The sequence below is a fragment of the Pristiophorus japonicus genome, unplaced genomic scaffold (genome assembly GCF_044704955.1).
Source record: "Pristiophorus japonicus isolate sPriJap1 unplaced genomic scaffold, sPriJap1.hap1 HAP1_SCAFFOLD_272, whole genome shotgun sequence".
Lineage (NCBI taxonomy): Eukaryota > Metazoa > Chordata > Chondrichthyes > Pristiophoridae > Pristiophorus > Pristiophorus japonicus.
The window spans coordinates 792375-818130 of NW_027252472.1; the positions used below are offsets into that span (position 1 = coordinate 792375).

The window sequence follows — 25756 nt, forward strand, 5'->3', positions numbered from 1 at the left end:
AGGCAATCGAGGTGGTTTAAAGGCCCAGGGATCAGGCTCAAGGGCCTCGAGAATCAGGCTCAAGGGCCTAGGGAATCAGGCTCAAGGGCCTAGAGAATCAGGCTCAAGAGCCTAGGGAATCAGGCTCAAGGGCCTAGAGAATCAGGCTCAAGGGCCTAGAGAATCGGGCTCAAGGGCCTAGGGAATCAGGCTCAAGGGCCTTGAGAATCAGGCTCAAGGGCCTAGAGAATCAGGCTCAAGGGCCTAGAGAATCAGGCTCAAGGGCCTAGGGAATCAGGTTCAAGGGCCTTGGAATCAGGCTCAAGGGCCTAGAGAATCAGGTTCAAGGGCCTTGGAATCAGGCTCAAGGGCCTAGAGAATCAGGCTCAAGGGCCGAGGAAATCAGGCTCAAGGGCCTAGAGAATCAGGCTCAAGGGCCTAGAGAATCAGGCTCAAGGGCCTAGAGAATCAGGCTCAAGGGCCTAGAGAATCAGGCTCAAGGGCCTAGAGAATCAGGCTCAAGGGCCTAGAGAATCAGGCTCAAGGGCCGAGGAAATCAGGCTCAAGGGCCTAGAGAATCAGGCTCAAGGGCCTAGAGAATCAGGCTCAAGGGCCTAGAGAATCAGGCTCAAGGGCCTAGAGAATCAGGCTCAAGGGCCTAGAGAATCAGGCTCAAGGGCCTAGAGAATCAGGCTCGGTGGCCTAGTGAATCAGGCTCAACGGCCGAGGAAATCAGGCTCAAGGGCCTAGAGAATCAGGCTCAACGGCCTTGAGAATCAGGCTCAAGGGCCTAGGGAATCAGGCTCAAGGGCCGAGGGAATCAGGCTCAAGGGCCTAGAGAATCAGGCTCAAGGGCCTAGGGAATCAGGCTCAAGGGCCTAGAGAATCAGGCTCAAGGGCCTAGAGAATCAGGTTCAAGGGCCTAGAGAATCAGGCTCAAGAGCCTAGGGAATCAGGCTCAAGGGCCTAGAGAATCAGGCTCAAGGGCCTAGGGAATCAGGCTCAAGGGCCTAGAGAATCAGGCTCAAGGGCCTAGAGAATCAGGCTCAAGGGCCTAGAGAATCAGGCTCAAGGGCCTAGAGAATCAGGCTCAAGGGCCTAGGGAATCAGGCTCAAGGGCCTAGAGAATTAGGCTCAAGGGCCTAGAGAATCAGGCTCAAGGGCCTAGGGAATCAGGCTCAAGGGCCTAGGGAATCAGGCTCAAGGGCCTAGAGAATCAGGCTCAAGGGCCTAGAGAATCAGGCTCAAGGGCCTAGAGAATCAGGCTCAAGGGCCTAGAGAATCAGGCTCAAGGGCCGAGGAAATCAGGCTCAAGGGCCTTGGAATCAGGCTCAAGGGCCTAGAGAATCAGGCTCAACGGCCGAGGAAATCAGGCTCAAGGGCCTAGAGAATCAGGCTCAAGGGCCTAGAGAATCAGGCTCAACGGCCTAGAGAATCAGGCTCAAGGGCCTAGAGAATCAGGCTCGGTGGCCTAGAGAATCAGGCTCAAGGGCCTAGAGAATCAGGCTCGGTGGCCTAGAGAATCAGGCTCAAGGGCCTAGAGAATCAGGCTCAAGGGCCTAGAGAATCAGGCTCGGTGGCCTAGAGAATCAGGCTCAACGGCCTAGTGAATCAGGCTCAACGGCCTAGAGAATCAGGCTCGGTGGCCTAGTGAATCAGGCTCAACGGCCTAGAGAATCAGGCTCAACGGCCTAGAGAATCAGGCTCGGTGGCCTAGAGAATCAGGCTCAAGCGATTTCAGGTCTGGAATCAGGTCTGGCCATCGAATCTCCCTCCTCTCCGACTCCAGTTGTTATTTCCCACGGTGACCCTGTTTTCTCTCTTTCTCTCCCAACAGAATACCATTGACACGTTAAACATGCAGGTACGGACACAGCTCGCTTGTCTCTGGTTCGCTTGTCTCTCGCTCGCTTGTCTCTGGCTCGCTTGTCTCTGGCTCGCTTGTCTCTGGCTCGCTTGTCTCTCGCTCGCTTGTCTCTCGCTCGCTTGTCTCTGGTTCGCTTGTCTCTCGCTCGCTTGTCTCTGGCTCGCTTGTCTCTCGCTCGCTTGTCTCTCGCTCGCTTGTCTCTGGCTCGCTTGTCTCTGGCTCGCTTGTCTCTGGTTCGCTTGTCTCTCGCTCGCTTGTCTCTCGCTCGCTTGTCTCTCGCTCGCTTGTCTCTCGCTCGCTTGTCTCTGGCTCGCTTGTCTCTGGCTCGCTTGTCTCTCGCTCGCTTGTCTCTGGCTCGCTTGTCTCTCGCTCGCTTGTCTCTGGCTCGCTTGTCTCTGGCTCGCTTGTCTCTGGCTCGCTTGTCTCTCGCTCGCTTGTCTCTCGCTCGCTTGTCTCTCGCTCGCTTGTCTCTGGCTCGCTTGTCTCTGGCTCGCTTGTCTCTCGCTCGCTTGTCTCTCGCTCGCTTGTCTCTCGCTCGCTTGTCTCTCGCTCGCTTGTCTCTCGCTCGCTTGTCTCTCGCTCGCTTGTCTCTGGCTCGCTTGTCTCTCGCTCGCTTGTCTCTGGCTCGCTTGTCTCTGGCTCGCTTGTCTCTCGCTCGCTTGTCTCTGGCTCGCTTGTCTCTCGCTCGCTTGTCTCTGGCTCGCTTGTCTCTGGCTCGCTTGTCTCTGGCTCGCTTGTCTCTCGCTCGCTTGTCTCTCGCTCGCTTGTCTCTGGCTCGCTTGTCTCTGGCTCGCTTGTCTCTCGCTCGCTTGTCTCTGGCTCGCTTGTCTCTCGCTCGCTTGTCTCTCGCTCGCTTGTCTCTGGCTCGCTTGTCTCTCGCTCGCTTGTCTCTGGCTCGCTTGTCTCTGGCTCGCTTGTCTCTGGCTCGCTTGTCTCTCGCTCGCTTGTCTCTCGCTCGCTTGTCTCTCGCTCGCTTGTCTCTGGCTCGCTTGTCTCTGGCTCGCTTGTCTCTGGCTCGCTTGTCTCTGGCTCGCTTGTCTCTCGCTCGCTTGTCTCTGGCTCGCTTGTCTCTGGCTCGCTTGTCTCTCGCTCGCTTGTCTCTGGCTCGCTTGTCTCTCGCTCGCTTGTCTCTCGCTCGCTTGTCTCTGGCTCGCTTGTCTCTCGATCGCTTGTCTCTCGATCGCTTGTCTCTCGCTCGCTTGTCTCTCGCTCGCTTGTCTCTGGCTCGCTTGTCTCTCGATCGCTTGTCTCTCGATCGCTTGTCTCTCGCTCGCTTGTCTCTCGCTCGCTTGTCTCTGGCTCGCTTGTCTCTGGCTCGCTTGTCTCTCGCTCGCTTGTCTCTGGCTCGCTTGTCTCTCGCTCGCTTGTCTCTGGCTCGCTTGTCTCTGGCTCGCTTGTCTCTGGCTCGCTTGTCTCTCGCTCGCTTGTCTCTCGCTCGCTTGTCTCTCGCTCGCTTGTCTCTCGCTTGTCTCTCGCTCGCTTGTCTCTCGCTCGCTTGTCTCTCGCTCGCTTGTCTCTCGCTTGTCTCTCGCTCGCTTGTCTCTCGCTCGCTTGTCTCTCGCTTGTCTCTCGCTCGCTTGTCTCTCGCTCGCTTGTCTCTCGCTTGTCTCTCGCTCGCTTGTCTCTGGCTCGCTTGTCTCTGGCTCGCTTGTCTCTGGCTCGCTTGTCTCTGGCTCGCTTGTCTCTGGCTCGCTTGTCTCTGGCTCGCTTGTCTCTGGCTCGCTTGTCTCTCGCTCGCTTGTCTCTCGCTCGCTTGTCTCTCGCTCGCTTGTCTCTGGCTCGCTTGTCTCTGGCTCGCTTGTCTCTGGCTCGCTTGTCTCTGGCTCGCTTGTCTCTCGCTCACTTGTCTCTGGCTCGCTTGTCTCTGGCTCGCTTGTCTCTCGCTCGCATGTCTCTGGCTCGCTTGTCTCTCGCTCGCTTGTCTCTGGCTCGCTTGTCTCTGGCTCGCTTGTCTCTGGCTCGCTTGTCTCTCGATCGCTTGTCTCTCGCTCGCTTGTCTCTCGCTCGCTTGTCTCTGGCTCGCTTGTCTCTGGCTCGCTTGTCTCTCGCTCGCTTGTCTCTGGCTCGCTTGTCTCTGGCTCGCTTGTCTCTCGCTCGCTTGTCTCTGGCTCGCTTGTCTCTGGCTCGCTTGTCTCTCGCTCGCTTGTCTCTCGCTCGCTTGTCTCTCGCTCGCTTGTCTCTCGCTTGTCTCTCGCTCGCTTGTCTCTCGCTCGCTTGTCTCTCGCTCGCTTGTCTCTCGCTTGTCTCTCGCTCGCTTGTCTCTCGCTCGCTTGTCTCTCGCTTGTCTCTCGCTCGCTTGTCTCTCGCTCGCTTGTCTCTCGCTTGTCTCTCGCTCGCTTGTCTCTGGCTCGCTTGTCTCTCGCTCGCTTGTCTCTGGCTCGCTTGTCTCTGGCTCGCTTGTCTCTCGCTCGCTTGTCTCTCGCTCGCTTGTCTCTGGCTCGCTTGTCTCTGGCTCGCTTGTCTCTGGCTCGCTTGTCTCTCACTCGCTTGTCTCTCGCTCGCTTGTCTCTGGCTCGCTTGTCTCTGGCTCGCTTGTCTCTCGCTCGCTTGTCTCTCGCTCGCTTGTCTCTGGCTCGCTTGTCTCTGGCTCGCTTGTCTCTCGCTCGCTTGTCTCTGGCTCACTTGTCTCTGGCTCGCTTGTCACTCGCTCGCTTGTCCCTCGCTCGCTTGTCTCTGGCTCGCTTGTCTCTCGCTCGCTTGTCTCTGGCTCGCTTGTCTCTGGCTCGCTTGTCTCTGGCTCGCTTGTCTCTGGCTCGCTTGTCTCTCGCTCGCTTGTCTCTCGCTCGCTTGTCTCTGGCTCGCTTGTCTCTCGCTCGCTTGTCTCTGGCTCGCTTGTCTCTCGCTCGCTTGTCTCTGGCTCGCTTGTCTCTCGCTCGCTTGTCTCTCGCTCGCTTGTCTCTGGCTCGCTTGTCTCTGGCTCGCTTGTCTCTCGCTCGCTTGTCTCTCGCTCGCTTGTCTCTCGCTCGCTTGTCTCTGGCTCGCTTGTCTCTGGCTCGCTTGTCTCTGGCTCGCTTGTCACTCGCTCGCTTGTCTCTCGCTCGCTTGTCTCTGGCTCGCTTGTCTCTGGCTCGCTTGTCTCTCGCTCGCTTGTCTCTCGCTCGCTTGTCTCTGGCTCGCTTGTCTCTCGCTCGCTTGTCTCTCGCTCGCTTGTCTCTGGCTCGCTTGTCTCTGGCTCGCTTGTCTCTCGCTCGCTTGTCTCTCGCTCGCTTGTCTCTGGCTCGCTTGTCTCTCGCTCGCTTGTCTCTGGCTCGCTTGTCTCTGGCTCGCTTGTCTCTGGCTCCTTGTCTCTCGCTCGCTTGTCTCTCGCTCGCTTGTCTCTCGCTCGCTTGTCTCTCGCTCGCTTGTCTCTGGCTCGCTTGTCTCGCCGACACAAATATCTTTTGGCTCTCAGTTTTTGAGATATCCAGTTGGCCCGATTTGAGATGGGCCGAACGGCCTCCTGCTGTGCCCTATGTACGATAGCATCGTGGGTATGAGACCACACCTGGAGCAGTTCTTCACTCAGAGGGTGGTGACTCTCTGCCCATCTCGTTGAATGGCGGAGCAGGCTCGAGGGGCCGAACGGTTGATCTTCGACCTCAAGCCTGGTTCTCTAGGCCCTGAAGCCTGATTTTCACCGCCCGATCCCTCGATTCCTTCAATAGCCGAAAATGGATCGATCTCGACCTTGAACAGACTCGAGCGACTGAGCCTCTGGGGCAGAGAATTCCAAAGATGCACCACCCTCCGAGCGAAGAAATTCCTCCTCATCTCAGTCCCTCAATGGCCCACCCCATGGCCAATAAGGAGACCAAAACTGTGCGCAGTACCCCAGGTGTGGTCTCACCAAGGCCCATCCCTTTGTAATAATCGTTCAGCGGCGAGCAGTAATTTGGGGCAAGGTCACACGAGCTTCTCTGCCCTGCTGGCTGGGACGCCACAGCGCCACCGGTGGTGGGAGGGAGGTAATTGCAGGCGTGACGCGTTTACATAGGGATTTTTCATGTATAATGGGACGGGACGACAAGAAGTGGGGTTTTCTCGGGCAGGGAGTGTGGGCGGAGGTCCGCCTCGGTTTTAACCCCCACCGCTGGCTCATCCTCCTCATCCTTGGCACAGGTGGACCAGTTTGAAAGCGAGGTGGAGTCGCTCTCGGTACAGACACGGAAAAAAAAAGGGGACAAAGAGGTGAGTCAGATACCGACAAAGTTATCGGCTTAAGTCCCCGATTAATGGCTCCCTCTACACTGTCCCATCAAACACTCCCAGGGCAGGTACAGGGGGTTAGATACAGAGTAAAGCTCCCTCTACACTGTCCCATCAAACAGTCCCGGGGTAGGTACAGGGGTTAGATACAGAGTAAAGCTCCCTCTACACTGTCCCATCAAACACTCCCAGGGCAGGTACAGGGGGTTAGATACAGAGTAAAGCTCCCTCTACACTGTCCCATCACACACTCCCAGGGCAGGTACAGGGGGTTAGATACAGAGTAAAGCTCTCTCTACACTGTCCCATCAAACACCCCCAGGGCAGGTACACGGGGTTAGATACAGAGTAAAGCTCCCTCTACATTGTCCCATCAAACATTCCCAGGGCAGGTACAGGGGGTTAGATACAGAGTAAAGCTCCCTCTACACTGTCCCATCAAACACTCCCAGGGCAGGTACAGGGGGTTAGATACAGAGTAAAGCTCCCTCTACACTGTCCCATCAAACACTCCCAGGGCAGGTACAGGGGGTTAAATACAGAGTAAAGCTCCCCCTACACTGTCCCATCAAACACTCCCAGGGCAGGTACAGGGGGTTAGATACAGAGTAAAGCTCCCTCTACACTGTCCCATCAAACACTCCCAGGGCAGGGACAGGGGGATAGATACAGAGTCCGTGCCCATGGGGAGGGAAGCGGACGACGTTTTCGATTTGCCCTAATGGCCTCTTGCCCTTCCCCTTTGACCCCCCCCGACCCTCGACCCCTCGCATGCTTCACGCTCTCCCCGGTAGAAGCAGGAGCGTATTGAGGAGCTGAAGCAACACGTGGAGAAGCACCGTTACCACATCCGCATGCTGGAGACCATCCTCCGCATGCTGGACAACGACTCCATTGTGGTGGAATCCATCCGTAAGATCAAGGATGACGTGGAGTATTACATCGACTCAGGGCAGGACACTGACTTCGAGGAGAATGAGTTCCTCTACGATGACTTGGACCTCGAGGAGATCCGTAAGTGTGTGTGTGTGTCTGTACGGGTCTGGAGCCCCGAGTTCCACAGATTTACAACCCTCTGAGAGAAGGAATTCCTCCTCATCTCAGTTTTAAATGGGCGGCCCCTTATTCTAAGACCATGTCCCCTAGTTCTAGTCTCCCCCATCAGTGGGAACATCCTCTCTGCATCCACCTTGTCGAGCCCCCCTCATAATCTGATACGTTTCCATAAGATCGCCTCTCATTCTTCTGAACTCCAATGAGTAGAGGCCCCAACCTCCTCAACCTTTCCTCATAAGTCAACCCCCTCATCCCCGGAATCAACCGAGTGAACCTTCTCTGAACTGCCTCCAAAGCAAAGTGTGTCCTTTGGTAAATACGGAGAGCAAAACTGTGCACGCAGTACTCCAGGTGTGGCCTCACCAATACCCTGTGCAACTGGAGCAAGACTTCCCTGCTTTTATACTCCATCCCCCTTTGCAATAAAGGCCAAGATACCATTGGCCCTTCCTGATCACTTGCTGTACCTGCGTACTAACCTTTTGTGTTTCATGTACAAGTAACCCCCAGGTCCCGCTGTACTGCCGCACTTTGTAATCTTTCTCCGTTTCAATAATAACACTTGTCTCTGTCTCCTGCGTTCCCTTTCCCAAACACAGCTCAGCCGGTTCTGGTCCCGAGCTCGCCTGCCAGTAACAGTAACCTCGAAGAGGAGATGTTCATCCAGTTCAGTAGCACACCAACATCCACCACGTCCAGTTCGCCCGTACCCCCGAGCCCTGCTAACTGCTACGCTGTGAGTATCACCAGCGCCACATCGCACCGGGAGTCGGGACGGCAGCAGAGAATTAACGGGGCAGGATTGGCCAGAACGGGACCCTGCTTGGGGAACTTCAGTGAGGTGGCTTGTACTGCGTCAGGGCAGAGAAGGGGAGCTTTGCTCGAGGTGTTCACAGTCGTGTGCCCAAACGTCGCTCTCCTCCTTCAAGACGCTCCTTAAATGGGGGAAAATGCTGGAATCAATTATTAAGGATGAAACAACAGCACATTTGGAAAGCAGTGACAGGATCGGTCCAAGTCAGCATGGATTTATGAAAGGGGAAATCATGCTTGACAAATCTTCTAGAATTTTTTGAGGATGTAACTAGTAGAGTGGACAAGGGAGAACCAGTGGATGTGGTGTATTTGGACTTTCAAAAGGTTTTTGACAAGGTCCCACACAAGAGATTGGTGTGTAAAATTAAAGCACATGGTATTGGGGGTAATATACTGACGGGGATAGAGAACTGGTTGGCAGACAGGAAGCAGAGAGTCGGGATAAACGGGTCCTTTTCAGAATGGCAGGCAGTGACTAGTGGAGTACCGCAGGGATCAGTGCTGGGACCCCAGCTATTTACAATATACATTAATGATTTAGACGAGGGAATTGAGTGTAATATCTCCAAGTTTGCAGATGACACTAAGCTGGGTGGCGGTGTGAGCTGTGAGGAGGATGCTAAGAGGCTGCAGGGTGACTTGGACAGGTTAGGTGAGTGGGGCAAATGCATGGCAGATGCAGTATAATGTGTATAAATGTGAGGTTATCCACTTTGGGGGCAAAAACAGGAAGGCAGAATATTATCTGAATGGCGACAGATTAGGAAAAGGGGAGGTGCAACGAGACCTGGGTGTCATGGGACATCAGTCATTGAAAGTTGGCCATGCAGGTACAGCAGGCGGTGAAGAAGGCAAATGGTATGTTGGCCTTCATAGCGAGAGGATTTGAGTACAGGAGCAGGGAGGTCTTACTGCAGTTGTACAGGGCCTTGGTGAGGCCACACCTGGAGTATTGTGAACGATTTTGGTCTCCTAATCTGAGGAAGGACATTCTTGCTATTGAGGGAGTGCAGCGAAGGTTCACCAGACTGATTCCCGGGATGGCAGGACTGACATATGAAGAAAGACTGGATCGACTAGGCTTATATTCACTGGAGTTCAGAAGAATGAGAGAGGGATCTCATAGAAACATATAAAATTCTGACGGGACTGGACAGGTTTAGATGCAGGAAGAATGTTCCCGATGTTGGGGAAGTCCAGAACCAGGGCTCACAGTCTAAGGATAAGGGGTAAGCCATTTAGGACCGAGATGAGGAGAAACTTCTTCACCCAGAGAATTGTGAACCTGTGGAATTCTCTACCACAGAAAGTTGTTGAGGGCCAGTTCGTTGGATATATTCAGAAGGGAGTTAGATGTGGCCCTTACGGCTAAAGGGATCAGGGGGGTGTGGAGAGAAGGCAGGAGTGGGGTACTGAGGGAATGGTCAGCCATGATCATATTGAATGGTGGGGCAGGCTCGAAGGGCCCAATGGCCTGCTCCTGCACCTATTTTTGATGTTTAAAACCGATCTTTGACCCAGCTTTTGGTCACCTGCGCTAATTTCTTCTGATGCGGCTCGGTATCAAATTTCTATCACGTAATACTCGTGTGAAGCACTTGGGACGTTAAAGGCGATACACAAATTCAGGCTGCTGTTGTTCATTCTTCACATTCCCCCGTCCTTCAAGCCTTTTTTTCTTTTGAACGTTGTCAGGAGCTCCTGGATGAAGAGAAAAGACGTGGTCGATCAACTGACAGCGACACCATCCAGGTGCGGTGAAATCTCGGGTTTTATTTATTACACTTCCTTCTGCAATTCTGGTCGTTGTATGCACTGGAGAGGGTACAGAGGAGATTTACCAGGATGTTACACTAGAGAGGGTACAGAGGAGATTTACCAGGATGTTGCACTGGAGAGGGTACAGAGGAGATTTACCAGGATGTTACACTGGAGAGGGTACAGAGGAGATTTACCAGGATGTTGCACTGGAGAGGGTACAGAGGAGATTTACCAGGATGTTGCACTGGAGAGGGTACAGAGGAGATTTACCAGGATGTTGCACTGGAGAGGGTACAGAGGAGATTTACCAGGATGTTGCACTGGAGAGGGTACAGAGGAGATTTACCAGGATGTTGCACTAGAGAAGGTACAGAGGAGATTTACCAGGATGTTGCACTGGAGAGGGTACAGAGGAGATTTACCAGGATGTTGCACTGGAGAGGGTACAGAGGAGATTTACCAGGATGTTGCACTGGAGAGGGTACAGAGGAGATTTACCAGGATGTTGCACTGGAGAGGGTACAGAGGAGATTTACCAGGATGTTGCACTAGAGAAGGTACAGAGGAGATTTACCAGGATGTTGCACTGGAGAGGGTACAGAGGAGATTTACCAGGATGTTGCACTGGAGAGGGTACAGAGGAGATTTACCAGGATGTTGCACTGGAGAGGGTACAGAGGAGATTTACCAGGATGTTGCACTGGAGAGGGTACAGAGGAGATTTACCAGGATGTTGCACTAGAGAAGGTACAGAGGAGATTTACCAGGATGTTGCACTAGAGAAGGTACAGAGGAGATTTACCAGGATGTTGCACTGGAGAGGGTACAGAGGAGATTTACCAGGATGTTGCACTGGAGAGGGTACAGAGGAGATTTACCAGGATGTTGCACTGGAGAGGGTACAGAGGAGATTTACCAGGATGTTGCACTAGAGAAGGTACAGAGGAGATTTACCAGGATGTTGCACTAGAGAAGGTACAGAGGAGATTTACCAGGATGTTGCACTGGAGAGGGTACAGAGGAGATTTACCAGGATGTTGCACTGGAGAGGGTACAGAGGAGATTTACCAGGATGTTGCACTGGAGAGGGTACAGAGGAGATTTACCAGGATGTTGCACTGGAGAGGGTACAGAGGAGATTTACCAGGATGTTGCACTAGAGAAGGTACAGAGGAGATTTACCAGGATGTTGCACTGGAGAGGGTACAGAGGAGATTTACCAGGATGTTGCACTGGAGAGGGTACAGAGGAGATTTACCAGGATGTTGCACTGGAGAGGGTACAGAGGAGATTTACCAGGATGTTGCACTGGAGAGGGTACAGAGGAGATTTACCAGGATGTTGCACTAGAGAAGGTACAGAGGAGATTTACCAGGATGTTGCACTGGAGAGGGTACAGAGGAGATTTACCAGGATGTTGCACTGGAGAGGGTACAGAGGAGATTTACCAGGATGTTGCACTGGAGAGGGTACAGAGGAGATTTACCAGGATGTTGCACTGGAGAGGGTACAGAGGAGATTTACCAGGATGTTGCACTGGAGAGGGTACAGAGGAGATTTACCAGGATGTTGCACTGGAGAGGGTACAGAGGAGATTTACCAGGATGTTGCACTGGAGAGGGTACAGAGGAGATTTACCAGGATGTTGCACTGGAGAGGGTACAGAGGAGATTTACCAGGATGTTGCACTAGAGAAGGTACAGAGGAGATTTACCAGGATGTTGCACTGGAGAGGGTACAGAGGAGATTTACCAGGATGTTGCACTGGAGAGGGTACAGAGGAGATTTACCAGGATGTTGCACTGGAGAGGGTACAGAGGAGATTTACCAGGATGTTGCACTGGAGAGGGTACAGAGGAGATTTACCAGGATGTTGCACTGGAGAGGGTACAGAGGAGATTTACCAGGATGTTGCACTGGAGAGGGTACAGAGGAGATTTACCAGGATGTTGCACTAGAGAAGGTACAGAGGAGATTTACCAGGATGTTGCACTGGAGAGGGTACAGAGGAGATTTACCAGGATGTTGCACTGGAGAGGGTACAGAGGAGATTTACCAGGATGTTGCACTGGAGAGGGTACAGAGGAGATTTACCAGGATGTTGCACTGGAGAGGGTACAGAGGAGATTTACCAGGATGTTGCACTAGAGAAGGTACAGAGGAGATTTACCAGGATGTTGCACTGGAGAGGGTACAGAGGAGATTTACCAGGATGTTGCACTGGAGAGGGTACAGAGGAGATTTACCAGGATGTTGCACTGGAGAGGGTACAGAGGAGATTTACCAGGATGTTGCACTGGAGAGGGTACAGAGGAGATTTACCAGGATGTTGCACTGGAGAGGGTACAGAGGAGATTTACCAGGATGTTGCACTGGAGAGGGTACAGAGGAGATTTACCAGGATGTTGCACTGGAGAGGGTACAGAGGAGATTTACCAGGATGTTGCACTGGAGAGGGTACAGAGGAGATTTACCAGGATGTTGCACTAGAGAAGGTACAGAGGAGATTTACCAGGATGTTGCACTGGAGAGGGTACAGAGGAGATTTACCAGGATGTTGCACTGGAGAGGGTACAGAGGAGATTTACCAGGATGTTGCACTGGAGAGGGTACAGAGGAGATTTACCAGGATGTTGCACTGGAGAGGGTACAGAGGAGATTTACCAGGATGTTGCACTGGAGAGGGTACAGAGGAGATTTACCAGGATGTTGCACTGGAGAGGGTACAGAGGAGATTTACCAGGATGTTGCACTAGAGAAGGTACAGAGGAGATTTACCAGGATGTTGCACTGGAGAGGGTACAGAGGAGATTTACCAGGATGTTGCACTGGAGAGGGTACAGAGGAGATTTACCAGGATGTTGCACTGGAGAGGGTACAGAGGAGATTTACCAGGATGTTGCACTGGAGAGGGTACAGAGGAGATTTACCAGGATGTTGCACTAGAGAAGGTACAGAGGAGATTTACCAGGATGTTGCACTGGAGAGGGTACAGAGGAGATTTACCAGGATGTTGCACTGGAGAGGGTACAGAGGAGATTTACCAGGATGTTGCACTGGAGAGGGTACAGAGGAGATTTACCAGGATGTTGCACTGGAGAGGGTACAGAGGAGATTTACCAGGATGTTGCACTGGAGAGGGTACAGAGGAGATTTACCAGGATGTTGCACTGGAGAGGGTACAGAGGAGATTTACCAGGATGTTGCACTGGAGAGGGTACAGAGGAGATTTACCAGGATGTTGCACTGGAGAGGGTACAGAGGAGATTTACCAGGATGTTGCACTGGAGAGGGTACAGAGGAGATTTACCAGGATGTTACACTAGAGAGGGTACAGAGGAGATTTACCAGGATGTTGCACTGGAGAGGGTACAGAGGAGATTTACCAGGATGTTGCACTGGAGAGGGTACAGAGGAGATTTACCAGGATGTTGCACTGGAGAGGGTACAGAGGAGATTTACCAGGATGTTGCACTGGAGAGGGTACAGAGGAGATTTACCAGGATGTTGCACTAGAGAGGGTACAGAGGAGATTTACCAGGATGTTGCACTGGAGAGGGTACAGAGGAGATTTACCAGGATGTTGCACTGGAGAGGGTACAGAGGAGATTTACCAGGATGTTGCACTGGAGAGGGTACAGAGGAGATTTACCAGGATGTTGCACTGGAGAGGGTACAGAGGAGATTTACCAGGATGTTGCACTGGAGAGGGTACAGAGGAGATTTACCAGGATGTTGCACTGGAGAGGGTACAGAGGAGATTTACCAGGATGTTACACTGGAGAGGGTACAGAGGAGATTTACCAGGATGTTGCACTGGAGAGGGTACAGAGGAGATTTACTAGGCTGTTGCACTAGAGAGGGTACAGAGGAGATTTACCAGGATGTTGCACGAGAGAGGGTACAGAAGAGATTTACCAGGATGTTACACTAGAGAGGGTGCAGAGGAGATTTACCAGGATGTTGCACGAGAGAGGGTACAGAAGAGATTTACCAGGATGTTACACTAGAGAGGGTGCAGAGGAGATTTACCAGGATGTTGCACTGGAGAGGGTACAGAGGAGATTTACCAGGATGTTGCACTGGAGAGGGTACAGAGGAGATTTACCAGGATGTTGCACTGGAGAGGGTACAGAGGAGATTTACCAGGATGTTGCACTGGAGAGGGTACAGAGGAGATTTACCAGGATGTTGCACTGGAGAGGGTACAGAGGAGATTTACCAGGATGTTTCACTGGAGAGGGTACAGAGGAGATTTACCAGGATGTTGCACTAGAGAAGGTACAGAGGAGATTTACCAGGATGTTGCACTGGAGAGGGTACAGAGGAGATTTACCAGGATGTTGCACTGGAGAGGGGACAGAGGAGATTTACCAGGATGTTGCACTGGAGAGGGTACAGAGGAGATTTACCAGGATGTTGCACTGGAGAGGGTACAGAGGAGATTTACCAGGATGTTGCACTAGAGAAGGTACAGAGGAGATTTACCAGGATGTTGCACTGGAGAGGGTACAGAGGAGATTTACCAGGATGTTGCACTGGAGAGGGTACAGAGGAGATTTACCAGGATGTTGCACTGGAGAGGGTACAGAGGAGATTTACCAGGATGTTGCACTGGAGAGGGTACAGAGGAGATTTACCAGGATGTTGCACTGGAGAGGGTACAGAGGAGATTTACCAGGATGTTGCACTGGAGAGGGTACAGAGGAGATTTACCAGGATGTTGCACTGGAGAGGGTACAGAGGAGATTTACCAGGATGTTGCACTGGAGAGGGTACAGAGGAGATTTACCAGGATGTTGCACTAGAGAAGGTACAGAGGAGATTTACCAGGATGTTGCACTGGAGAGGGTACAGAGGAGATTTACCAGGATGTTGCACTGGAGAGGGTACAGAGGAGATTTACCAGGATGTTGCACTGGAGAGGGTACAGAGGAGATTTACCAGGATGTTGCACTGGAGAGGGTACAGAGGAGATTTACCAGGATGTTGCACTGGAGAGGGTACAGAGGAGATTTACCAGGATGTTGCACTGGAGAGGGTACAGAGGAGATTTACCAGGATGTTGCACTAGAGAAGGTACAGAGGAGATTTACCAGGATGTTGCACTGGAGAGGGTACAGAGGAGATTTACCAGGATGTTGCACTGGAGAGGGTACAGAGGAGATTTACCAGGATGTTGCACTGGAGAGGGTACAGAGGAGATTTACCAGGATGTTGCACTGGAGAGGGTACAGAGGAGATTTACCAGGATGTTGCACTAGAGAAGGTACAGAGGAGATTTACCAGGATGTTGCACTGGAGAGGGTACAGAGGAGATTTACCAGGATGTTGCACTGGAGAGGGTACAGAGGAGATTTACCAGGATGTTGCACTGGAGAGGGTACAGAGGAGATTTACCAGGATGTTGCACTGGAGAGGGTACAGAGGAGATTTACCAGGATGTTGCACTGGAGAGGGTACAGAGGAGATTTACCAGGATGTTGCACTGGAGAGGGTACAGAGGAGATTTACCAGGATGTTGCACTGGAGAGGGTACAGAGGAGATTTACCAGGATGTTGCACTGGAGAGGGTACAGAGGAGATTTACCAGGATGTTGCACTAGAGAAGGTACAGAGGAGATTTACCAGGATGTTGCACTGGAGAGGGTACAGAGGAGATTTACCAGGATGTTGCACTGGAGAGGGTACAGAGGAGATTTACCAGGATGTTGCACTGGAGAGGGTACAGAGGAGATTTACCAGGATGTTGCACTGGAGAGGGTACAGAGGAGATTTACCAGGATGTTGCACTGGAGAGGGTACAGAGGAGATTTACCAGGATGTTGCACTGGAGAGGGTACAGAGGAGATTTACCAGGATGTTGCACTGGAGAGGGTACAGAGGAGATTTACCAGGATGTTGCACTGGAGAGGGTACAGAGGAGATTTACCAGGATGTTGCACTGGAGAGGGTACAGAGGAGATTTACCAGGATGTTGCACTAGAAAAGGTACAGAGGAGATTTACCAGGATGTTGCACTGGAGAGGGTACAGAGGAGATTTACCAGGATGTTGCACTGGAGAGGGTACAGAGGAGATTTACCAGGATGTTGCACTGGAGAGGGTACAGAGGAGATTTACCAGGATGTTGCACTGGAGAGGGTACAGAGGAGATTTACCAGGATGTTGCACTGGAGAGGGTACAGAGGAGATTTACCAGGATGTTGCACTGGAGAGGGTACAGAGGAGATTTACCAGGATGTTGCACTGGAGAGGGTACAGAGGAGATTTACCAGGATGTTGCACTGGAGAGGGTACAGAGGAGATTTACCAGGATGTTGCACTGGAGAGGGTACAGAGGAGATTTACCAGGATGTTGCACTAGAGAGGGTACAGAGGAGATTTACCAGGATGTTGTACTGGAGAGGGTACAGAGGAGATTTACCAGGATGTTGCACTGGAGAGGGTACAGTGGAGATTTACCAGGATGTTGCACTGGAGAGGGTACAGAGGAGATTTACCAGGATGTTGCACCAGAGAGGGTACAGTGGAGATTTACCAGGATGTTGCACTGGAGAGGGTACAGAGGAGATTTACCAGGATGTTGCACTGGAGAGGATACAGAGGAGATTTACCAGGATGTTACACTGGAGAGGGTACAGAGGAGATTTACCAGGATGTTGCACTGGAGAGGGTACAGAGGAGATTTACCAGGATGCTGTACTGGAGAGGGTAAAGAGGAGATTTACCAGGATGTTGCACTGGAGAGGGTACAGAGGAGATTTACCAGGATGTTGCACTAGAGAGGGTACAGAGGAGATTTACCAGGATGTTGTACTGGAGAGGGTACAGAGGAGATTTACCAGGATGTTGCACTAGAGTGGGTGCAGAGGAGATTTTCCAGGATGTTGCACTGGAGAGGGTACAGAGGAGATTTACCAGGATGTTGCACTGGAGAGGGTACAGAGGAGATTTACCAGGATGTTGCACTGGAGAGGGTACAGAGGAGATTTACCAGGATGTTGCACTAGAGAGGGTACAGAGGAGATTTACCAGGATGTTGTACTGGAGAGGGTGCAGAGGAGATTTACCAGGATGTTGCACTAGAGAGGGTACAGAGGAGATTTACCAGGATGTTGCACTGGAGAGGGTACAGAGGAGATTTACCAGGATGTTGCACTAGAGAGGGTGCAGAGGAGATTTACCAGGATGTTGCACTAGAGAGGGTACAGAGGAGATTTACCAGGATGTTGCACTAGAGAGGGTGCAGAGGAGATTTACCAGGATGTTGTACTGGAGAGGGTACAGAGGAGATTTACCAGGATGTTGCACTAGAGAGGGTACAGAGGAGATTTACCAGGATGTTGTACTGGAGAGGGTACAGAGGAGATTTACCAGGATGTTGCACTAGAGAGGGTACAGAGGAGATTTACCAGGATGTTGTACTGGAGAGGGTACAGAGGAGATTTACCAGGATGTTGCACTGGAGAGGGTACAGAGGAGATTTACCAGGATGTTGCACTGGAGAGGGTACAGAGGAGATTTACCAGGATGTTACACTGGAGAGGGTACAGAGGAGATTTACCAGGATGTTGCACTGGAGAGGGTACAGAGGAGATGTACCAGGATGTTGCACCGGAGAGGGTACAGAGGAGATTTACCAGGATGTTGCACTAGAGAGGGTACAGAGGAGATTTACTAGGATGTTGCACTGGAGAGGGTACAGAGGAGATTTACTAGGATGTTGCACTGGAGAGGGTACAGAGGAGATTTACCAGGATGTTGCACTAGAGAGGGTACAGAGGAGATTTACTAGGATGTTGCACTGGAGAGGGTACAGAGGAGATTTACCAGGATGTTGCACTGGAGAGAGTACAGAGGAGATTTACCAGGATGTTGCACTGGAGAGGGTACAGAGGAGATTTACCAGGATGTTGCACTAGAGAGGGTACAGAGGAGATTTACCAGGATGTTGTACTGGAGAGGGTACAGAGGAGATTTACCAGGATGTTGCACTGGAGAGCGTACAGAGGAGATTTACCAGGATGTTGCACTGGAGAGAGTACAGAGGAGATTTACCAGGATGTTGCACTGGAGAGTGTATAGAGGAGATTTACCAGGATGGTGCACTGGAGAGAGTACAGAGAAGATTTACCAGGATGTTGCACTGGAGAGGGTACAGAGGAGATTTACCAGGATGTTACACTGGAGAGCGTACAGAGGAGATTTACCAGGATGTTGCACTGGAGAGGGTACAGAGGAGATTTACCAGGATGTTGCACTGGAGAGAGTACAGAGGAGATTTACCAGGATGTTGCACTGGAGAGTGTATAGAGGAGATTTACCAGGATGGTGCACTGGAGAGAGTACAGAGAAGATTTACCAGGATGTTGCACTGGAGAGGGTACAGAGGAGATTTACCAGGATGTTGCACTGGAGAGGGTACAGAGGAGATTTACCAGGATGTTGCACTAGAGAGGGTACAGAGGAGATTTACCAGGATGTTGTACTGGAGAGGGTACAGAGGAGATTTACCAGGATGTTGCACTGGAGAGCGTACAGAGGAGATTTACCAGGATGTTGCACTGGAGAGAGTACAGAGGAGATTTACCAGGATGTTGCACTGGAGAGTGTATAGAGGAGATTTACCAGGATGGTGCACTGGAGAGGGTACAGAGGAGATTTACCAGGATGTTGCACTGGAGAGGGTACAGAGGAGATGTACCAGGATGTTGCACCGGAGAGGGTACAGAGGAGATTTACCAGGATGTTGCACTGGAGAGGGTACAGAGGAGATTCACCAGGATGTTGCCTGGACTGGAGAATCTTAGTTATGAGGACAGATTGGATAGGCTGGGTTGGTCTCATTGGAACAGAGGAGGTTGAGAGGAGACCTCATTGAGGTGTACAAAATATTGAGGAGCCTGGACACAGTGGATAGTGAGGGTCTATTTCCATTGGTGGAGGGGACTATTACGAGGGGGTATAGTTTTAAGGTGGTTGTTGGAAGGTTTAGAGGGGATTTGAGGGGGGGTTACTTTACGCAGGGGGTTGTGGGGATCTGGAACTCACTGCCTGGAAGGGTGGTGGATACATTTAAGAGATGGTTGGATGGTCACTTGAAGTGCAGTAACCTGCAGGGTCACGGACCGAGAGCTGGTAATTGGGATTAGACTGGATGACCCTGTTGTTGGACGGTGCAGATATAACGGTAAGTACTGCGGGGAATCGAATACGGCCAGGGGGGATCTCGGGGACTCGTGTCGATCGCCCGGATGGTTCGGAGAGGAATTTTCCCAGATTTTTCTCTCCCTAAATGGGCCTGGGGTTTTTTGACCTGGTTTTTGCCCCTCCCAGGAGATCGGGTGGCTCTGGTTGGGGTGGAGTGTGGAATGTTTCAGTGTAAGGGGGGTCGCAGTTGTGTGAGGCGGACTGGTCGGGCTGGGTGCTCGTTGCCTTTCCGTCATTGTCCGTAGGTTTATATGTAACCTTCAGGGCTGCTGACCCCAGGGCCGTGCGGCTCTTTGTCGGTCAGCGCGAGGCGGACACCATGGGCCGCAGTGGCCTCCTTCTGCCCTGTAAATTTCTATATTTCTATCGTCCGTCTCCTCCCCCTGCCTCAGCTCTTCCGCTGCTCAAACCCTCATCCGTGCCTCTCTCCCCTCCAGACTTGACCATTCCAACGCACTCCTGGCCAGCCTCCCACGTTCTACCCGACGTAAACGAGAGGTGATCCAAAACTCGGCTGTCCCCGTGTCCTAACTCACACCCAGTCCCACTCACCCATCACCCCCTGTGCTCACTGACCCCGTGTCCTAACTCACACCCAGTCCCACTCACCCATCACCCCCTGTGCTCACTGACCCCGTGTCCTAACTCACACCCAGTCCCACTCACCCATCACCCCCTGTGCTCACTGACCCCGTGTCCTAACTCACACCCAGTCCCACTCACCCATCACCCCCTGTGCTCACTGCCCCGTGTCCTAACTCACACCCAGTCCCACTCACCCATCACCCCCTGTGATCACTGACCCCGTGTCCTAACTCACACCCAGTCCCACTCACCCATCACCCCCTGTGCTCACTGCCCCGTGTCCTAACTCACACCCAGTCCCACTCACCCATCACCCCCTGTGCTCACTGACCCAGTGTCCTAACTCACACCCAGTCCCACTCACCCATCACCCCCTGTGCTCACTGACCCCGTGTCCTAACTCACACCCAGTCCCACTCACCCATCACCCCCTGTGCTCACTGACCCCGTGTCCTAACTCACACCCAGTCCCACTCACCCATCACCCCCTGTGCTCACTGACCCCGTGTCCTAACTCACACCCAGTCCCACTCACCCATCACCCCCTGTGCTCACTGCCCCGTGTCCTAACTCACACCCAGTCCCACTCACCCATCACCCCCTGTGCTCACTGCCCCGTGTCCTAACTCACACCCAGTCCCTCTCACCCATCACCCCCTGTGCTCACTGTCCCGTGTCCTAACTCACACCCAGTCCCACTCACCCATCACCCCCTGTGCTCACTGACCCCGTGTCCTAACTCACACCCAGTCCCACTCACCCATCATCCCCTGTGCCCCGTGTCCTAACTCACACCCAGTCCCACTCACCCATCACCCCCTGTGCTCACTGACCCCGTGTCCGAACTCACACCCAGTCCCACTCACCCATCACCCCCTGTGCTCACTGACCCGTGTCCTAACTCACACCCAGTCCCACTCACCCATCACCCACTGTGCTCACTGACCCCGTGTCCTAACTCACACCCAGTCCCACTCACCCATCACCCCCTGTGCTCACTGCCCCGTGTCCTAACTCACACCCAGTCCCACTCACCCATCACCCCCTGTGCTCACTGACCCCGTGTCCTAACTCACACCCAGTCCCACTCACCCATCACCCCCTGTGCTCACTGACCCCGTGTCCTAACTCACACCCAGTCCCACTCAGAGAGGATGTTTCCACTGATGGGGGAGACTAGAACTAGGGGGCATGGTCTTAGAATAAAGGGCCGCCCATTTAAAACTGAGATGAGGAGGAATTTCTTCTCTCAGAGGGTTGTAAATCTGTGGAACTCGCTGCCTCAGAGAGCTGTGGAAGCCGGGACATTGAATATATTTAAGACAGAGATAGACAGTTCCTTAACCGATAAGGGGGCGGGCAGGGAAGTGGAGCTGGGTCCATGATCGGATCAGGCCACGATGGTATTAAATGGCGGAGCAGGGCTCGAGGGGCTGAATGGCCCACTCCTGCTCCTATTTCTGATGTCCGTATGTAATATTTTCTCTTCTCTCTCTCTCCGTTCCCAAGTCGCCGGCCAAGAACAGCTGCCCCAAGACGATTCACGCCAACCATCTTCCGCAGACGCCATGTCTCCCGGGAATGGCGGCCACCTTGTTGCTGGGCAACGGGTCGGGCGGGGGCGCGGCGGGCGGGGGCGGAGCGGGGAGCGTGCTGACCCTGGCGGCCAAGAGCCAAATCCAGGTGCAGGCCGCGGCCTACACTCCCGCCGCGCCCAACGTCCAGGGACCGTCGCAGGCCCGGCCTTCCAGCGCCCAGCCGCTGGCCATCAAACCCAACGGGGTCACCAGTAAGTGAGGGCGGGGTCGGAGGTCGGCTGTGGGCGGGGCTGGGCGAGCGGATGGAACCGGTTCAACCCCACGTGTGGGGGGGGGAGGCGGGGGGGCGTAAGGACACACGGAGGAATAAATGTGTCTTTCGCGGGGTGCCGGACCGTGACTAGTGGGGTATCACAGGGGGATCAGTGCTGGGGCCCCAGCTATATCAATGATTTGGACGAGGGAACCTAATGTAATATTTCCAAGTTTGCTGAGGACACAAAGCTTGGTGGGATTGTGAGTTGTGAGGCAGATGCAAAGACGCTGCAAGGCGATTTAGATCGGTTTGAGTGCCTGGGCAAGCAGGTGGCAGATACAGTTTAACGCGGATAAATGTGAAGTTATCCACTTTGGTCGGGAAAAACATAAAGTATTATTTAAGTGGTGATGGCTTGGGAAGTGTCGATGTACAGGGGGACCTGGGTGTCCCTGTACACCGGTCATTGAAAGCAGACACGCAGGGGGCAGCGAGCAGTGAGGAAGGCCAATGGTACGTTGGCCTTCATTGCGAGAGGGTTTGAGTGCAGGAGCAAGGAGGTCTCGCTACAGTTATACAGGGCCTTGGTGAGACCACACCTGGAGTACTGTGTGCAGTTTGGGTCTCCTTCCCTAAGCGAGGATACACTCGCCACAGAGGGAGTGCAGCGAAGGTTCACCAGACTGATTCCCGGGAGGGCAGGACTGCCGTACGAGGAGAGATTGGGTCGACTGGGCCCTGTGTTCACTGGAGTTGAGAAGAATGAGCGGGGGATCTCATTGAAAGGTGTAAAATTCTGACGGGGTTGGACAGACTGGATGCGGGGAGGATGTTTTCCCCGGGGCTGGGAAGTCTCGAACAGCCTCAGGATACAGAGGTAGGAAATCTATGTTAAGAGGGAGTCTCTTTGTCACGGACCCCTTTCATCATTGTCAAAGGCAGTCCCTCGAAACGAAGATATTTGCTTCCGTGCCAAAAAGCGATGAGTTCACAGGTGTTTCAATGAAGGAGCTAATATTCCTGATAGAAACACAGAAAATAGGTGCAGGAGCAGAACATTGGGCCCATCGAGCCTGCCCCACCATTCAATATGATCATGGCTGATCATTCCCTCAGTACCCCACTCCTGCCTTCTCTCCATACCCCCCTGATCCCTTTAGCCGTAAGGACCATATCTAACTCCCTTTTTGAATATATCCAACGAACTGGCGCCCAACAACTTTCTGTGGTAGAGAATTCCACAGGTTCACAATTCTCTGGGTGAAGAAGTTTCTCCTCATCTCGGTCCTAAATGGCTTACCCCTTATCCTTAGACTGTGTGAGCCCTGGTTCTGGACTTCCCCAACATCGGGAACATTCTTCCTGTATCTAACCTGTCCAGTCCCGTCAGAATTTTATATGTTTCTATGAGATCCCCCTCTCATTCTTCTAAACTCCAGTGAATATAAGCCCAGTCGATCCAGTCTTTCTTCATATGTCAGTCCAGCCATCCCGGGAATCAGTCTGGTGAACCTTCGCTGCACTCCCTCAATAGCAAGAATGTCCTTCCTCAGATTAGGAGACCAAAACTGAACACAATATTCCAGGTGTGGTCTCACCAAGGCCCTGTACAACTGCAGTAAGACCTCCCTGCTCCTATACTCAAATCCTCTCGCTGTGAAGGCCAACATGCCATTTGCCTTCTTCACCGCCTGCTGTACCTGCATGGCCAACTTTCAATGACTGATGTCCCATGACACCCAGGTCTCGTTGCACCTCCCCTTTTCCTAATCTGTCACCATTCAGATAATATTCTGCCTTCCTGTTTTTGCCCCCAAAGTGGATAACCTCACATTTATCCACATTATACTGCATCTGCCACGCATTTGCCCACTCACCTAACCTGTCCAAGTCACCCTGCAGCCTCTTAGCATCCTCTTCACAGCTCACACTGCCACCCAGCTTAGTGTCATCTGCAAACTTGGAGATATTACATTCAAACTATCCCGAATTTACATCCTGAAGGGTGGAAGATGCCTGTGGGTGGATTAGTTTAACGTGGGGTGACCGTTGCACACCAGCCACCACACGGGGCTTGACAGAGCAAGGTCTTGGTCCAGGGGCAAGGGTTAATCAGGACCACTGGAGACCTGCTCTGCTGCACGGACCTAGTGCGCTCACATATCGCAGTGTGGACTGGGCCCGTGCTGAAGTAGAAACCTTGTCGACCTTCCATTATCATCATTGACCATCCCTCGGAACCGAGGAAGACTCGCTCCCACTCTAACACGAGTTCTCGGGGTGACTGAACAGTCCAATATGGGAACCACAGTCCCTGTCACAGGGTGGGACAGAGAGACGTTGAGGGAAAGGGGAGGGTGGGACAGATAGACGTTGAGGGAAGGGGAGGGTGGGACAGATAGACGTTGAGGGAAGGGGAGGGTGGGACAGATAGACGTTGAGGGAAGGGGAGGGTGGGACAGATAGACGTTGAGGGAAGGGGAGGGTGGGACAGATAGACGTTGAGGGAAGGGGAGGGTGGGACAGATAGACGTTGAGGGAAGGGGAGGGTGGGACAGATAGACGTTGAGGGAAGGGGGAGGGTGGGACAGATAGACGTTGAGGGAAGGGGAGGGTGGGACAGATAGACGTTGAGGGAAGGGGAGGGTGGGACAGAGAGACGTTGAGGGAAAGGGGAGGGTGGGACAGATAGACGTTGAGGGAAGGGGAGGGTGGGACAGATAGACGTTGAGGGAAGGGGAGGGTGGGACAGATAGACGTTGAGGGAAGGGGAGGGTGGGACAGATAGACGTTGAGGGAAGGGGAGGGTGGGACAGATAGACGTTGAGGGAAGGGGAGGGTGGGACAGATAGACGTTGAGGGAAGGGGGAGGGTGGGACAGATAGACGTTGAGGGAAGGGGAGGGTGGGACAGATAGACGTTGAGGGAAGGGGAGGGTGGGACAGATAGACGTTGAGGGAAGGGGGAGGGTGGGACAGATAGACGAGGGAAGGGGAGGGTGGGACAGATAGACGTTGAGGGAAGAAGAGGGTGAGAAAGATAGACGTTGAGGGAAGGGGGAGGGTGGGACAGATAGACGTTGAGGGAAGGGGAGGGTGGGACAGATAGACGTTGAGGGAAGGGGAGGGTGGGACAGATAGACGTTGAGGGAAGGGGAGGGTGGGACAGATAGACGTTGAGGGAAGGGGAGGGTGGGACAGATAGACGTTGAGGGAAGGGGGAGGGTGGGACAGATAGACGTTGAGGGAAGGGGAGGGTGGGACAGATAGACGTTGAGGGAAGGGGAGGGTGGGACAGATAGACGTTGAGGGAAGGGGGAGGGTGGGACAGATAGACGAGGGAAGGGGAGGGTGGGACAGATAGACGTTGAGGGAAGAAGAGGGTGAGAAAGATAGACGTTGAGGGAAGGGGGAGGGTGGGACAGATAGACGTTGAGGGAAAGGGGAGGGTGGGACAGATAGACGTTGAGGGAAGGGGAGGGTGAGACAGATAGACGTTGAGGGAAGGGGGAGGGTGGGACAGATAGACGTTGAGGGAAGGGGAGGGTGGGACAGATAGACGTTGAGGGAAGGGGAGGGTGGGACAGATAGACGTTGAGGGAAGGGGAGGATGGGACAGATAGACGTTGAGGGAAGGGGAGGGTGGGACAGATAGACGTTGAGGGAAGGGGAGGGTGGGACAGATAGACGTTGAGGGAAGGGGGAGGGTGGGACAGATAGACGAGGGAAGGGGAGGGTGGGACAGATAGACGTTGAGGGAAGAAGAGGGTGAGAAAGATAGACGTTGAGGGAAGGGGGAGGGTGGGACAGATAGACGTTGAGGGAAAGGGGAGGGTGGGACAGATAGACGTTGAGGGAAGGGGAGGGTGAGACAGATAGACGTTGAGGGAAGGGGAGGGTGGGACAGATAGACGTTGAGGGAAGGGGAGGGTGGGACAGATAGACGTTGAGGGAAAGGGGAGGGTGGGACAGATAGACGTTGAGGGAAGGGGAGTGTGGGACAGATAGATGTTGAGGGAAGGGGAGGGTGGGACAGATAGACGTTGAGGGAAAGGGGAGGGTGGGACAGATAGACGTTGAGGGAAAGGGGAGGGTGGGACAGATAGACGTTGAGGGAAGGGGAGGGTGGGACAGATAGACGTTGAGGGAAGGGGAGGGTGGGACAGATAGACGTTGAGGGAAGGGGAGGGTGGGACAGATAGACGTTGAGGGAAGGGGAGGGTGGGACAGGTTTGCCGCACGCTCCTTCCGCTCCCTGCGCTTGCTTTCTGCGTGCTCGCAATTGGCGACGAGACGCGAGGTGCTCAGCCCCCTCCCGGATGCACTTCCTCCACTCGGGGGCGGACTGGTCTTTGGGCCAGGGACTCCCAGGTGTCGGTGGGGGATGTTGCACTTTATCAGGGGAGGTGTGTGTCCCTTGTAACGTTCCCTCTGCCCACCTTTGGCTCGTTTGCCCGTGAAGGAGTTCCGAGTAGAGCGCTTGCTTTGGGAGTCTGGTGTCT

The 25756-nt window shown here is 53.3% G+C and overlaps 1 protein-coding gene across 1 annotated transcript in view; it reads left to right on the forward strand.

The window, feature by feature from the left end:
• LOC139247550 (CCR4-NOT transcription complex subunit 3-like) overlaps nucleotides 1–25756 on the forward strand; it is a 51766-nt gene that overhangs the window by 25594 nt on the left and 416 nt on the right. Inside the window, exons 6-11 of the mRNA XM_070871658.1 lie at nucleotides 1817–1843; nucleotides 5945–6013; nucleotides 6826–7045; nucleotides 7687–7823; nucleotides 9599–9655; nucleotides 20971–21250. Coding sequence (XP_070727759.1) covers nucleotides 1817–1843; nucleotides 5945–6013; nucleotides 6826–7045; nucleotides 7687–7823; nucleotides 9599–9655; nucleotides 20971–21250 — 790 coding nt within the window. The remainder of the gene's footprint in view (nucleotides 1–1816; nucleotides 1844–5944; nucleotides 6014–6825; nucleotides 7046–7686; nucleotides 7824–9598; nucleotides 9656–20970; nucleotides 21251–25756) is intronic.